Here is a 13,751-nt window from a genome sequence, read left to right as displayed (position 1 = left end):
GGTTGCACGGCTTTAACAGCACTGGGAGAAAACGAGGAGTCCTTGTGGCACCTGAGAGACTAACAGTCCAGTCCACACAAGAGGTCCACTTCCTAGACACTACAGTGCTAAGAAGTGATGGTCACATAAACACCACCCTATACTGAAAACCTACTGACCGCTATACTTACCTACGTGCCTCCAGCTTTCATCCAGACCACGTCACACGATCCATTGTCTACAGCCAAGCTCTAAGATACAACCGCACCACTCTGAACACTGGGATAGTTAATGTGATATAGTTTGTGTGTAGACAAGGCCCGTGTGCATTGAAGTTTCATTGTGGACACTGTAGGAGCTGTGCTTGAAAGGATCGGTGCATGCTGAGGCTACTGCTGCTCCTCATGGCGTGCGTCCGTCTGTCTGTCGTTTTGCTAGGGATAACAACCTGAGCACAAAACTACTTCAATTGGTCTTATTTTTAAAACCTGCTTTTAAAAAACTCAATCCAACAATTCCCAAAGGATTCTCACTTTTTTAATCACAACAACCATCCCCTACCCCTTTCCTGACTGTTGGTTTGATGGCCTTAAGCAGAAAGTTTACTGACCAGTAAGTAGGGGTTTTCACGGTTGTTTGGAGAGATCCACACTCTTGGGCTGCATGTTTCTTTGGCACACAAATTCAGCCTTCTGGATGGCTGTATCCATAGAGGCTGCACACGTATCTATGTGGATCCAACTGCTTGGCCCAGGAGATGTGACTTACTGTCCTGTAGCGCCTTTCCACATGACCTATGTGCCAGGATTCTGCTGTTGGGGAATTTCCTGCAAAACTTTTGCCTTGCTGTGGTCTCTCTACTTTCATTAAAGAACAGTTCTTTGTGTATGCCTCTTCCTGCCAAAGAGAGCCTTCAAAAACACAAACCAAAACTAACTGCTGCAGTGCTGTCTTCCTTGAGTCTGCAGCCAGCCTGAAACAATGGCAGAGATCTGTCCCCATTCACCATAGTGGGGTAATAGCTCAAATCTATCATCGTGCTGATATGCTGATCCCAGATGACAAGTGTCTGTGCATGTGATGCTTAGACATCAGTAAACTCTGTTGACCTGCTTAGTGCCAAGGGAGACCCAGCTCCATGCCGCTTGTTTTCTTGGGCTGGGAGGTTTCTCTCCCCTCTCAGTCAATGGAGAGGGATTCGAGTGCCCAGATGGTGTGGGGTTCTTCCAAATGCCTAGTGCTCTTGGCAAGCTTTGGATCCAATCTTTAGCTCATGCTTGATTGGGGAGACAGAGTCCCTAGTGGAGGCACTTCATACCTTTTAGTGACACGGATCTGAACAATTCCCAGCTTCCCAATGCTGACATGGGAAGCAAAGTCCAGACACATGACACATTTATGTCATCCAAAGCCCCTAGCGAATTTGCTAAGACACTTTCCATTTTGAAAGTTGATCAGTGTCCCATGGATACCCCCGAGTTCTTCTCCCAGATCTATACATTTAAAGCTGTATGTCCATTTTAAGAGGGTTAAAATAAAACCAGCTCAGCAAAAGCAAATATGGCATCATGCTGGGTGTTCAGATAGTAAACTCTCCAGGTCACACAGCACGTCTCTTGTACTGGATGTTTACGTGTTTCCTTTTCAGGTTTTGTGTTAGTTTTGTTAAAGAAATAGACAGCCACAGCTCAGCACACATTATGCGTCAGCCACAGATGCAGGAAGCTTATCTCACCTTAAAACTAGTTTTGTTCTCCTTCAGAATTTGTTTTAGGACAATCTATGTTTTGCACAGTGCTCAACACACCAATAGTGCTCAAATAATAAATCAGAATGCCAATCGCACCATTTTACCATGTTCTGTGGCAACAATAGCAATAGCAATAATATCCACATACAGGTATAATCTAAATGCATCAATAGGGTCCTCTCACCAAACAGAGAAATTCAGTGGTTGGGGAATTCTGTAACTGGTTTTGTTGCGTCAGGGAGAGAATACTATTTTCAGCCGGCCACTGAGAGTACTAAGTATAGTGCCTCCTGCAGTCCTCCAAGTAATTTAGCTTTCGCCTTTGTCACCAGACATACCCGGCCACTTCATTACATAATGCTGTGGGGGGCTGTGTCAGCTGGAATAAGTTAACACACACACAGGATTGTACCAGGAAGGCTGGACACGACATGTCAGCATTTTATTAACCAAAAGTGAAGCTGAACCCCAGAATGTTTTTAAACCATAAGCTTATATGGCAGGAATTTTTTCCCCCCACTGTCAACATGATAGTGCAAGAATCAATCTCTCTGCAATCACTCATCCTTTGAGAATCAAATACTAGTAGTAAAATGAGTTAATAAAATATGGGTCTCCCAATGAATCAATAAAAAACATTTAACTCAATGCAACAGACCAATTTGTATTGGCTGACTTATGGAATTCTCCCAGGTGAAAGACCTTTAAAGCACTTGGAGCCTTGAGGTAGCATCTTTATGCAGAATTCATTTTTTTTCTGAGTGGAGGAAAATATTGGTAGCACATCTTTAGCTCCAGCCAGGCTAAGTGGATTTCAGTAATTCTCTTATGAGGCTAGTGGCTTTCTTTTGCATCTTTAAATACTGATATAACACTACAGCCTGTAAAGAGAGAAATCACAAGGAAGGCCTCTTGAAATAAAGCATATGGTTGAAGTGACTGAAAACAGAAGTAACTGTAATAACAACAAAAGGTAGCTGGAGTGAAAAAACCCAACACATTTGTATTTTGGCAAGACTGGTTTACAAATACATGTGAAGAACCAAAGTCCCAACATCAGCTAACTGAAAAGGAAAGAGAATGGAAAGTGACATTCAAAGGGGTTTTTCTTTTTTCCTCTGTGCAAAACTGCACTTTGTTTTTGTTTTTTTTAAAAAAGAGACAGCTTTTTTTTGTACATTGTGAAACCTGTACTGTGACGTTAACCAGAAATACCATATGCCAGGACACTTGACCACTGAAAGCTCCTCTCACTGACTTCACAACAATCACAAGCAGAGAATCAGAAATAAGACAGATATTTCTCCAAATCTCAAGGTCACCATCCTCTTACCCACTTTGCTGCTGAGTTCTCTTATGAAACTAGAGCTCTCTCCACTACCGATTGCTGAGAATTCATGGCAGATTTACTGACCACAGAGCCATACCACCTGAGAAACTCACACATCCATTAGAGACATTAAAACAAAAGTGGCTGGAGTAAGACAGGGATGTGGTGATGCAGCTGAATCACTATTGGCCAATGTCTCTCAGTCAGTTTTTTCTCTCTCCTTTCAAGCACTCTGACTTTGGCTAGCCAGACAGAGTATGAATAAAGGACAAAGGTGCTATTGAGTAACATTCTATAGGTCACCTCTCCCTATCTTCCTGTCCCCACTCCCCAAAAGTCTACAAAGCAAAATGGTTAAAACAAACCAGACCAGCCAGGCAAATCCCAAATGATGGACTTTAAACTGATGACCCCCCCCCCCCGGCCCTTACAGGTTCATTCTCTCTGCTCAAAGTTCAATTGCTCACTTGCATCATACCACAGTGTCCCATCTGACACTGGGTGACACACGGCTCTGTGTGATAATGCTACTCTACTGCGTTCAAGGAGCACAGAGATGGGTAGAGGTTTGTAAATCCGTTCTCCCTCATCTCGGACCTCTAGCTTTCTGAGTCCATGGCCTCATGTTCCCTCCCTCTGCAGAAGTTCCTTAAGGCCCTAACAAGGGTACCCAGTAGACTTTGCTTCCTTTTGGCCAGGCTTCGTACCGTTTACAAGGCTTGCATATTCTGAGGCACCGAGACCTATAATGCAGAGAACTGAAAGTTGTAATGTAGTCAAACGTGCTCCACCCCAGTGGATACAAGGGAGGGGCATCCGAGGAAGTGTTCGTATGGAAGGACCAAAGCTGGTTGAGGATATTTATTCAGAGAGATCCTCTTTGGTTCATGTGACAGTTTAAGCTGTACGGAAACTCAGACGGGTTTGGAGACCAGCCTGTGTCTGGATTGCCTGGACAATCCACAGCTGGCCTGGCTTGGGAGCCCGAGTCTACTTTTGAATCCTAATCTCTCAGTTATCAGCGTGAGGACCTGCCAACTGTTCTTTTTTTAAAATTCTACAATTACAAAGAAAGACTATGAGTGTTTTTAGTGTTAAACCTCAGAAGCATGAATGACATTCCAGTTCCTGCTGCTTTTTTAGCTTTGCAGAACTGAACCTGTACAGTAAAGCAGGGAAAACACACTGCTAAGAATGGAGGCAACTAGGTACCAGTGTGGCACACCTTGTTCAGTGGTATTCATTACAAACCAGTCCATCATCTGAAAGCGTAATGCTATCTATTGTAACTAGACAACATCAGTACAGCCTCAACCTGATTATGGATCCGACTTTACAGAACAGTGCAGGAGCTGGGAGGAGTGAGGAAAATATTACAGGCTAGAAGCCAACTCCGTGTTGTAGCTCTTCACCTTCCACTTGTTAAAAAGAGCAGATTTCTAGTGTGCTAACAAGCAGGAATTCAGAATTGTAGTATTCTCTCCCCTTGCTCAGGTGATCATAAAAACTAAACAGTGGGTTCAGTTCTACCCATCAGAGTCTGCAATTAAAATTTCACTATCCCAGAAACGTGGGTAAGTTTCACATAAATTTAGAAGGCTGAAAATGGAAAGGGGACCACTAGACTTATTACCTACAAATTCAATGCTTTTTCTTTATATAAATATTTTATTTTATACCATAATACTCTGATAAAATCTCATCAAGATGTGCCTTAAGGTCAATGATCTATAGAAACAGAAGTCTCCCTAATAAATGCTGCAGATTTGACAGATAAATATCTTTAACTGAATTGTTACCTAAATCAAAAGACCACTCCAAATACACCAACTGCCTAGTTAGCAAAGGCATTTGCTTCATGAAGTCAAATGTTGCTAATTTCTGAAAGGTTTAACAAACAGACTTGGCATCTGTAAGTATCTAAGTGTCCAATCAAGTTAAAGAATATTACAAAATATTAGAATTGGGGGGAGCTGCTTAAGTACATAAATATTGTTCCTTTAAATTACAAAAAATTAACCTCCTTAAAAAGAGAGTTTTAAAACTGATCCAGACAACAGCAACGCCCTGTGAAATCTAGCAGTATAAAGGATATCTCTAAAAGCAGGAGAGGGTCATGTGCTGCAACATCTCAGCAGTAAAATCTGCCCACTTTAAGAAATGGAGATGGGGATGATACAGCTATGGCACCTTCAGGCCACTGGAGCTGTTGGACCACTATCAAACTCTCTGCATATGTTTGGTAGCATGAAGGACTAAACCAATTTTCTTTACTGCTCAGAAAATGTTCAGAAGTCAATCAATCATTCTTCATTTTCTGCATTTCAGTATCGAGCAGTTATTTCTTGTGCCCCCAGGTGTGTTTATCGTTTTATTACAGAACTGCAGTACCTGAAGCTTTCAGCAGATGGCAGGAACACCTCAATGCCAACTTATTCAATGGCTCTGATAATTTCAAGTCCCCTTGATATATTCGACGTCAAACCCAAATGCTACAATTAAATTTTTGACATTATGTAAAGGACGTGTCAAAGGAAGATATTAAGAGACTGTAAAGAGAAGGCTGCTCCCTGGGGGACGATAAGCAGCCTGCCATTACAGATCTGCTCTGAAGATTTACCACAACAATAAAATGAGAAAGAAAAAGAAGGTTCTGTATCTTTTACACTTTGGGTTTTGCATCAGGCACTTAAATGGTTGGAGAGACATGCCATTCTGAGCCAAACAAGTGAGAGAAGGGTTAGAATCATCTTTAAACTAAGCCTAATAATGAAATTTCAGCAGCAAAGTGGAGGCATGGAGTGAGCCTCTCCCCATCCATCTGTGCTGAGACTTATTTATTTCTAAAATGCCCAAGAAGACAGCAGCAGTAACTGTTCTGTAGTGTCCATTTTTCCTTATGTGTTGTGTTGCTGATAGGAGGCTTTTCTGTGTCTTGAACTGAGAAGGCACTAAAGTACCCTGTGCCTAATTCCCTGGATCCAACAGGTCCATGCTTGAACCAAACATTGCCACCAGCTGCTCCTCATAATGTGTTATATTCCTCTTCATAATGTCCATGCAGGGGCCAAGCAGCCTCTCGAATGCTTGCACATCCATGACTACACAGAAACAAATAGAAGAGTGAAAACAAATAAAGAGCTGTCCTCCAAAATAACGCAATAACCTAATCCCAATTACTTTCTAAAACTCATGCAACTTGAATCCAGCCAATATGGTTCTAATGTTTCAGTTGAAGCCACTCCCACTGAAGTCAAACGTCTAGTTTTACAAAGCTGTCATACTGATCCAGGAGACTAAAAAATAAATGTCTGATCCTGGGATAAATCTGGAGGCCAAATGCAAAAATACACAGCTGCAATACAAGCAATACTGAAAAATCTCAAAGTCATGTGTAACAAACATCTTTAAAGGGAAGGAAATCAAGCTGAATGGAGGTTGTGCTTTTATGCTACTATGCTGCAGATACACACTCGACTCTATGACTTCTCTTTTCTGGAATGGTGGAGGCCAGGCACATAAAGGAAGTAACATACTTAATCTCCACTGGGCACTTCTGCCATCCCCAGTCAAAACAGAGATGGTACAAAGAAAGGCAAGATGAAGGAAACAAGCGTTCCCAGACTGAAGTGCTGAAGGTCCCTTGCAGGCCAAAACTCCTGGCCTTGACTGAAGAACAAGCAATCCAGATTGGATGCCAGTTAGAATCTACATGGCTGTACAACTTAATGGAACAGCATAGACAACATGAAGCAACATTGCTTGAAGGCACCTACTGCAGAGAGACACCTAGCAGCACAAAGTACCCTTACCTAAACACTTGACATCCCCAACAGCATAGGCAGAGGCTGCTCTGGGTTTGTTGGTAACAAGTGCAAGCTCTCCAAAATACTGTCCTTTGTGACACCGGGCAATCTCCACTTCCTGGTTAGCATCCTTACTTGTCATAGTCTGTGCCAGAAACAGAACAATATGTGAAGTGAGTATATTAGTTACTACATAGTGCTATGCATACAGCTCTCCCTGAACAGAAGGTCACAGCTGGCAGAGAAATGCTTCAGTAATGGCTCAGCATCCTGTGCACAGGGTCTCCAGAATATTCCCTAACAAAGATTTTAAGTATAACATTCACAAGGCTCTGCCTTGTAAAGATTGCCTCAAACTGGGAGAAGTATTCGTTTGAAAGCAAGTCTCCAGTTAAAAGAAGTCACAGGAAGGGGAAAGGGTTAAAAGATGCTGTACTTTGAGTATCTGTTGACTGTCGCCTACTACAACCCCTACTTTGGGGGTTGGACTAGATGACCTCCTGAGGTCCCTTCCAACCCTGAGATTCTATGATCCCCCCTAGGGAAGACTCTATCCATGTTTGAAGTTTGGAAGGGAACATCACGGCAATTTGCGTGATACCTGCCACCGAATTGCCGCCGAAACCGCAGGACTGGTGGACCTCCTGTAGGCAAGCCACCGAAGGCAGCCTGCCTGCCTGCCCCCCTCACAGCGACTGGCAGGGCGCCCCCTGCAGCTTGCCACTCCAGGCACATGCTTGGCGTGTTGGTTCCTGGAGCCGCCCCTGCCACTGACTATTATGGAACCATGCTACACCTCCTCTCTATTAACCTTTGGCTATAGTGAAAATTGACCATTTCTCTCTTTTTGTTTCCTGTCACTTAGTTTCTAAGGCACAATAGCTCTTGACTTCTCACCCCATAACTGTATTTGAACTCACCTTGCTTTTAATCAAGATTTTTACTTCACCAGACTCTACAATGTAAAAGCTGTCTGCTTTATCACCCTATAAAGAGAAAAGGTAAGAATAAATTAGCCATCCTATTTTAAGATGCAGAAATTATATTCCAATGTTCACACTATACAGGGTTTAGTGTTAAATTGTGCACAAGTTGAAAATTTGCTGCAGTGAGTAATACAGGAAGTGGCCTAAATTGGGCTAAAGCTGTAGCTGAAAATGGGGACAAGGAATCTGAGGAGAGTTTACCTGCTGACATCCAAAAGGCTAACAATGCCAATATCAACAAGGAAGGTCTTAAAAATGCTGGTGAAATACAAGGGAAAAAATTGACAGGAAGTTGACGAGGTAAACAGTCCTCAAGGAATGCACATGTAATATTAAGAAAACAAAAACAAAGCGATAACTAGAGGAGTCAAAAGAAATAAGAAAGGGTTCTAGAAGTGTGTTCAGTAAAAGAGAAAGGAAAGGAATATACAGAATCACTGTAACATCAGAAAGGAGAGCAAGTATGAGAAAATATCAAAAGAGCCAACACTGCAATGAGCTGCTTCTGCTCAACTTGTAGTAAAAACCTCGTGCAGGAAGCAGACCAGTTATTTGAGATAGCAAATGGAGAGGCCAACAGCAAAAGGGCAAACAAAGATGGGGAAAAGATTTGGCAAAACTACTGCAGATCCTGATGAAACGCATCATATAGTTTTTAACAAAGCTAACAAAGAAAGGCCTGGAACCTCTGAAAACAAGTTTCAGTGAGTCATTGGAGAGACACTAGCTGTCTGGAAAATACCAAACATGGTAGCAACTATTCCTTTAAAGGCCAATAGGAGGAAAGAACCAGAAAATTACCAGCTAATTAACCCAACACATTCTGGGCAAAACAGCTGAGACTAATAGGAGTCTAATACATCAACTTCTGTGGGAAAGGTGTCCAAAAACTAATAGAAGATATTGTATTGCTAAAACTAAGCTATGCCAACAAATCAAATGGCCTTCTATAGGATTAATGGTATATCTGACAATGAGGGGATGGAGTATATTGGGATGTCAATAAGACATTCAATATAGAGCCAAAAATATAATATTAAAGAAACAAAGTTACTCATTCAAGGTAAAAAAAGATACAAATTGGTGGACAGCTACCTGAAGAGCAAACAAGTCCAAGAAAGATATTATAGGGTGGCTTCAGGTAATCAACTAAATATGACCTTAAAGTGCAAAATGGCTGGGGAAAATGGGTGTGTAGCGCCACAAATGCACCCTTGGAAACACTGTGTGTTCCCCTTAGGACTAACAGGGTAACCTCCATTACCTGTCTAGCTTTACTGTGATCCCATTTCTATGCAAGTACAGAGACAAGTGTATTGTAGACAGGGCAGAAGCTTCGCCTAACAAGAACAGTGACCAGCACTTCCCATTATAAGATTGAATTTTCAGTTGCTTATAACTTTGCAAAAGTAACCATTTGGGCTGAAATTTTCCATGCCAGGCCTCTGCTGCAGGAGGGTTTTTTGGGAAAATTCCAGCCAAAATGGTTCAGCTGTATCCAAGAATTAGCCTAGGGAAAAATATGTTTTGCTCATGTTAAAAAATGCAGGCAATCTTTTCTTTGAGAAGCTCTAGCACTTCAGTGCTTTGGAGCAGGAAGTTGAAATTTGTTAGGAGACTGCCCTTTGGGTCAGGGATGTGCCTTTTGTCTTCCCCATGGAAATCTGCACACTTTTTTTCTTAATGACCCAAACAAGAGTAATTTTATTGTACTTCCTGTATAACTTTTGAAAAAAGACTTTTTAAAAATATTCACAAGCAAGTAGTAAATAATAGTAAGAAAAATGGATAATGGAACAAAAACCTAGGGGAACTAGGTACCAACCCATCCCTGAAAATAATAATAAAACCTTTAAATAAGATGTTAGTAGGAATAATGACATTAACAAGGTCAAACTGGACAACCAAACTGGTATCTATGATTCTACGTAATATAAAAAAGAGGGAGGAATTCAAAGTCCAAATACCTGAGAAATGATGCGCTCCCCATCTCGATACACCTTCTCCCCTATTACATCAACTATCTTCATTCGCTCTGAAACCTGGAACAGAGAGAAAATTTCCATTCAGCCTACAACTGCCCCTGAGGTTCATAACTCTCTCAATTTGCTATGAAGTAACAGGAATGTATAGTTAAATACATTTAAGATGTGCCTTTGGGTACTGAAAAACATGCATGCCACAGTGCAAGTTTTTGCTACATTCCATCACCCAGCTTTCAAGAACAGAATACAATATAGGTACGGTAAATTCCAATGTCCACTCTGAGCTTCTTTCAGTCCTTGTTTTAATTTCCTATTCTTAAGGAGATTTTTAAGTTTGCATAGAATTGGTTCAGATGTCTGAGTATTGAAAAAAATTAACTAATTTCCCTATGTTTCCATTGAAATGAGTTCACTCTCTCTCTCTCTCTCTCTCGCACACACACAAGTTACAAACTTCCAACCTGGTTTGTTTCATAATCTTCACTGAGGAAAGGTGGAAAAATAACTGAGAAGAATACAGATACAGTATCTTTTGGAATTATTACATTTAATGTCAGCATGCTCTTGCCAACACACTATTTTTTTTCTGGAACCTATTTCCTACAGTGGCTTTGAGCACTAGACGTGCTTAATTTAGTGCCTCAGTTTCTTTCTTCTTCTAAAACCACATGGCAATCAGACTGAAAAACTAACAATGAAAGTTTAGGGAAGAGTAGATAAGCACACACAAAAAAAGAAAAATATTTTGAAAGTGAAATATTTCCAATGAAACATCTTCCCACATTATACATACACGCAATGGTATTTCCTATTTCTGTTTTCCTTATTAAGGAATGATACACTAAATTCCACTTGTATGTTACACATATATTATAATATACAACAGGCATCTGTTGTTGTTATTTTTAAGGGCCCGCAAACATGCTCATCTCCCTGCCCAGAAGAGCATAAAGTCTAAATGCAAACATGGCAGACAAGCTAGAGTTAAAAAACAAAACTAAACTAAAAACAGCTGAGAGGCACGGGAGGAAAGACAATAATCCACATAGTTAGTCAGGCATAGACACATCTTGAAGGTTTGGGGCAAAATGGCAGAAGTGAATCTTTAGGTCCCCCCGCCCCATCTCTCCTTTCCACTCCCTCCATATATCAACTACTGATGTTCTTTTATATGCTATTTATCCAGGAACCTTCTCTGCAACCTTCTTGTACATGGTCACTTCAAACGCCAACTAACTTCAAATCCCATAGGGCAGCATTTCCCAAACTTGGGACGCCGCTTGTGTAGGGAAAGCCCCTGGCGGGCCGGTCTGTTTACCTGCCGTGTCTGCAGGTCTGGCCGATCACAGCTCCCACTGGCCGCGGTTCACTGCTCCAGGCCAATGGGAGCTGCTGGAAGCGGCGCGGGCCGAGGGACATACTGGCCGCCGCTTCCAGCGGCTCCCATTGGCCTGGAGCAGTGAACCGCGGCCAGTGGGAGCCGCGATCGGCCGAACCTGTGGACGCGGCAGGTAAACAAAACGGCCCGGCCCATCAGGGGCTTTCCCTACACAAGCGGTGTCCCAATTTGGGAAACACTGCCATAGGGAAATATCTCCTCTGGTTAATATCTAGCCAACACATCTAGTTGCAGTTCAAAGTGTTGCCACATGATGGATTTGAGTTTGTAACTAACTCCCAGGACATCAGCTATGTCATCTTCCAGCTAAGTGATCAGAAGAAATCCCATGGTTCTAGATTCTCTTTGACAGCTCTCTCTCTGAACCTTGAAATGTCTTCATGATGGTGCAAGTCTTGTCATTTGGGATGAAAATCTAAGCTATATGTAATTTTAATTGCTGTAAGGGTGCCCAGAAACTAGGTGATGGCCTTTTTTACAAATGTAAATACTACATCACAGACACAACCCTCACATTTAGGATAGATCAACTTGACATTGGATATTTTCTAGGGGAAAAGCTTTGGGAGGGTTAACCGGTGCAGAAAGAAGTTTATGACCTGCGAAGATACAATCTGCAGTAACTGGATCTGATCATTCTGGTGGGGTAGAAGTAGATGGCATGGGAAGGACGAGAGAGAGCTGATGGCACTCCTGAGCAATTAGGACCTGAAACCATGTGAAGATTTTCCTATTCTTGTGTACTACACCAAAAAGAATGCTTGCTATGCCTTTGAGATCAGCATGCCATACAATTGACAGTGAGCGCCTGGGAGTTATTGCTTTTTCTAGTGTCATAGACAGAGAACCAAATTCAACAGTGGAGTAAATGGAGATTGACTCTATTGACTTTAGTGGCGTTTACTCATTTATTCCAGAGCTGAATTTGACCCTATGTATGTATGACTAATTTGCAAGGGGAAAAAGTCAAACGTGTTAACTTGGCTGCAGTTTAAAGGCTTGTTGTTTTAATGATGGTAAATTAGAAATTAAAAATTAGAAAGCAGTTATACGTATTTCATACGCCTGAGTCTTCATGTACAGGGAAGAGACAATAGTTTAAAGAGATTAATCTTACACTAAAGCTCACATTTCTTCTTGTCCACTTAGCCTCTCAAGAGAGAGCTGATGGGTCAAGCGTGGCAGCAAAAACAGTTCAGAAAGTTCTAATTCTACACCAAGGATGATACATCAGTAATGCATTTAAATCTTACTCAACTAATCTTGTGCATGCGTACCTCAAATGTAATGAAATGAGTTATTCTACATACAATATAAACAAAGTTCGCCATGCAATAAGCCACCAAAAATGCTAATGAGATTTTTTTCTATTTCCCTAAATATTTATGAGACACTTTAGTGCTCAGGAAGGTCCCAGTGATGGAGCTGGTTTAACCCAGGTACAGAGGGCAGGGGCTGTGGACGTTTCCTCCCATAGATTTGCCAATACACCTCTGTCCTGTCCTGTACCACCATGTTTTTTCCACCCCTTGAGCAAAGACTGCCAGTCACAGCTAACCATAATACTTTGCTTTTCTCTAGCACCTTCCATCTAAGGATCTGAAAGTGCTTTGCAAACATTAATTAAGCCTTAGAGAGCACCCCTGATGGGGAAACCGAGGCAAAGAGAGGTTAAGTCACTGTGTAAATTAACAACACATCAGTACCATAATCTGAAAGAGAACCCTGACCCCCTAACTCCCATTCCTTGCTTTAAACAATATTGTTTTCCGAATGCATGGCGATTTTGAAGAAGGGTACATATAGTATTTAAGATTAAATCAGCAACCTTTCATTCCACTTGTGACTGAAGGAAGGATTTGAACAAAATTTTTGCATAACTGCTGTAAAAGAAATTAAGTAGTTCTATAAGGTGGTGTTACTGTAACTTTTATTTCAAACTGTGCTCTAGTAAGGATCCAACAAGAATCCCATCTACTTGAAAAGCATCAACAACAGCAGACTCTCGAAAGCGAATGCTAATAAAACAGCTTTACCTCCAGCGATTTAAGAAGGGGCACAGACTCAATAAATAATTCAAAAGTCTTCCTCTTCTTCGCATTGTTTTTCAATATAATTCTTCTGAACGTCACTCGATCCTGTAAGAGAAAGGATAGAAAAGCAGATTATTTCCTTTGGACAAAATGGCAAGTGCTTAAGAGATATGCAGACTGATGCTCTCTCCCCACAAAGCAGGAATGCTGCTGTGACTGTACCTCCCATAAGGCTCTATGGAAATATGCTTAGAATGTGTTTTATGCTACATATGCCATGTAACATATCTCCGTAAAGATTATGATCTACTGAATGTATTAATCCTATTTGCATGCATGTATCATTTTTGTATTCAATGTTATGAATGTTGGCTGTGTATTGGCTTGATTTCTACATAACCTTAGTAGAGCATTTGGTCAGTTCCTGGAGAAAGGGAATGTTGAAATTAAGTACCTAATCAAGAAACACTTAAAGGACAATGG

At 41.4% G+C, this 13,751-nt stretch overlaps 1 protein-coding gene across 1 annotated transcript in view; it reads right to left on the bottom strand.

The window, feature by feature from the left end:
• Positions 1-2,882: 2,882 nt before the first annotated feature.
• PRKAR2A (protein kinase cAMP-dependent type II regulatory subunit alpha) overlaps positions 2,883-13,751 on the bottom strand; it is a 122,186-nt gene continuing 111,317 nt past the window's right edge. Inside the window, exons 7-11 of the mRNA XM_045025865.1 lie at positions 13,272-13,373; positions 9,819-9,893; positions 7,786-7,851; positions 6,872-7,010; positions 2,883-6,160 (exon numbers count right to left, since the gene is read on the bottom strand). Of these exons, the coding sequence (XP_044881800.1) occupies positions 6,027-6,160; positions 6,872-7,010; positions 7,786-7,851; positions 9,819-9,893; positions 13,272-13,373 (516 nt within the window). The 3' untranslated portion in view covers positions 2,883-6,026. The remainder of the gene's footprint in view (positions 6,161-6,871; positions 7,011-7,785; positions 7,852-9,818; positions 9,894-13,271; positions 13,374-13,751) is intronic.

This window comes from Mauremys mutica, chromosome 7 (assembly GCF_020497125.1).
Source record: "Mauremys mutica isolate MM-2020 ecotype Southern chromosome 7, ASM2049712v1, whole genome shotgun sequence".
Taxonomy (NCBI): Eukaryota; Metazoa; Chordata; order Testudines; family Geoemydidae; genus Mauremys; species Mauremys mutica.
This window is presented reverse-complemented; position numbering and strand designations above follow the sequence as displayed.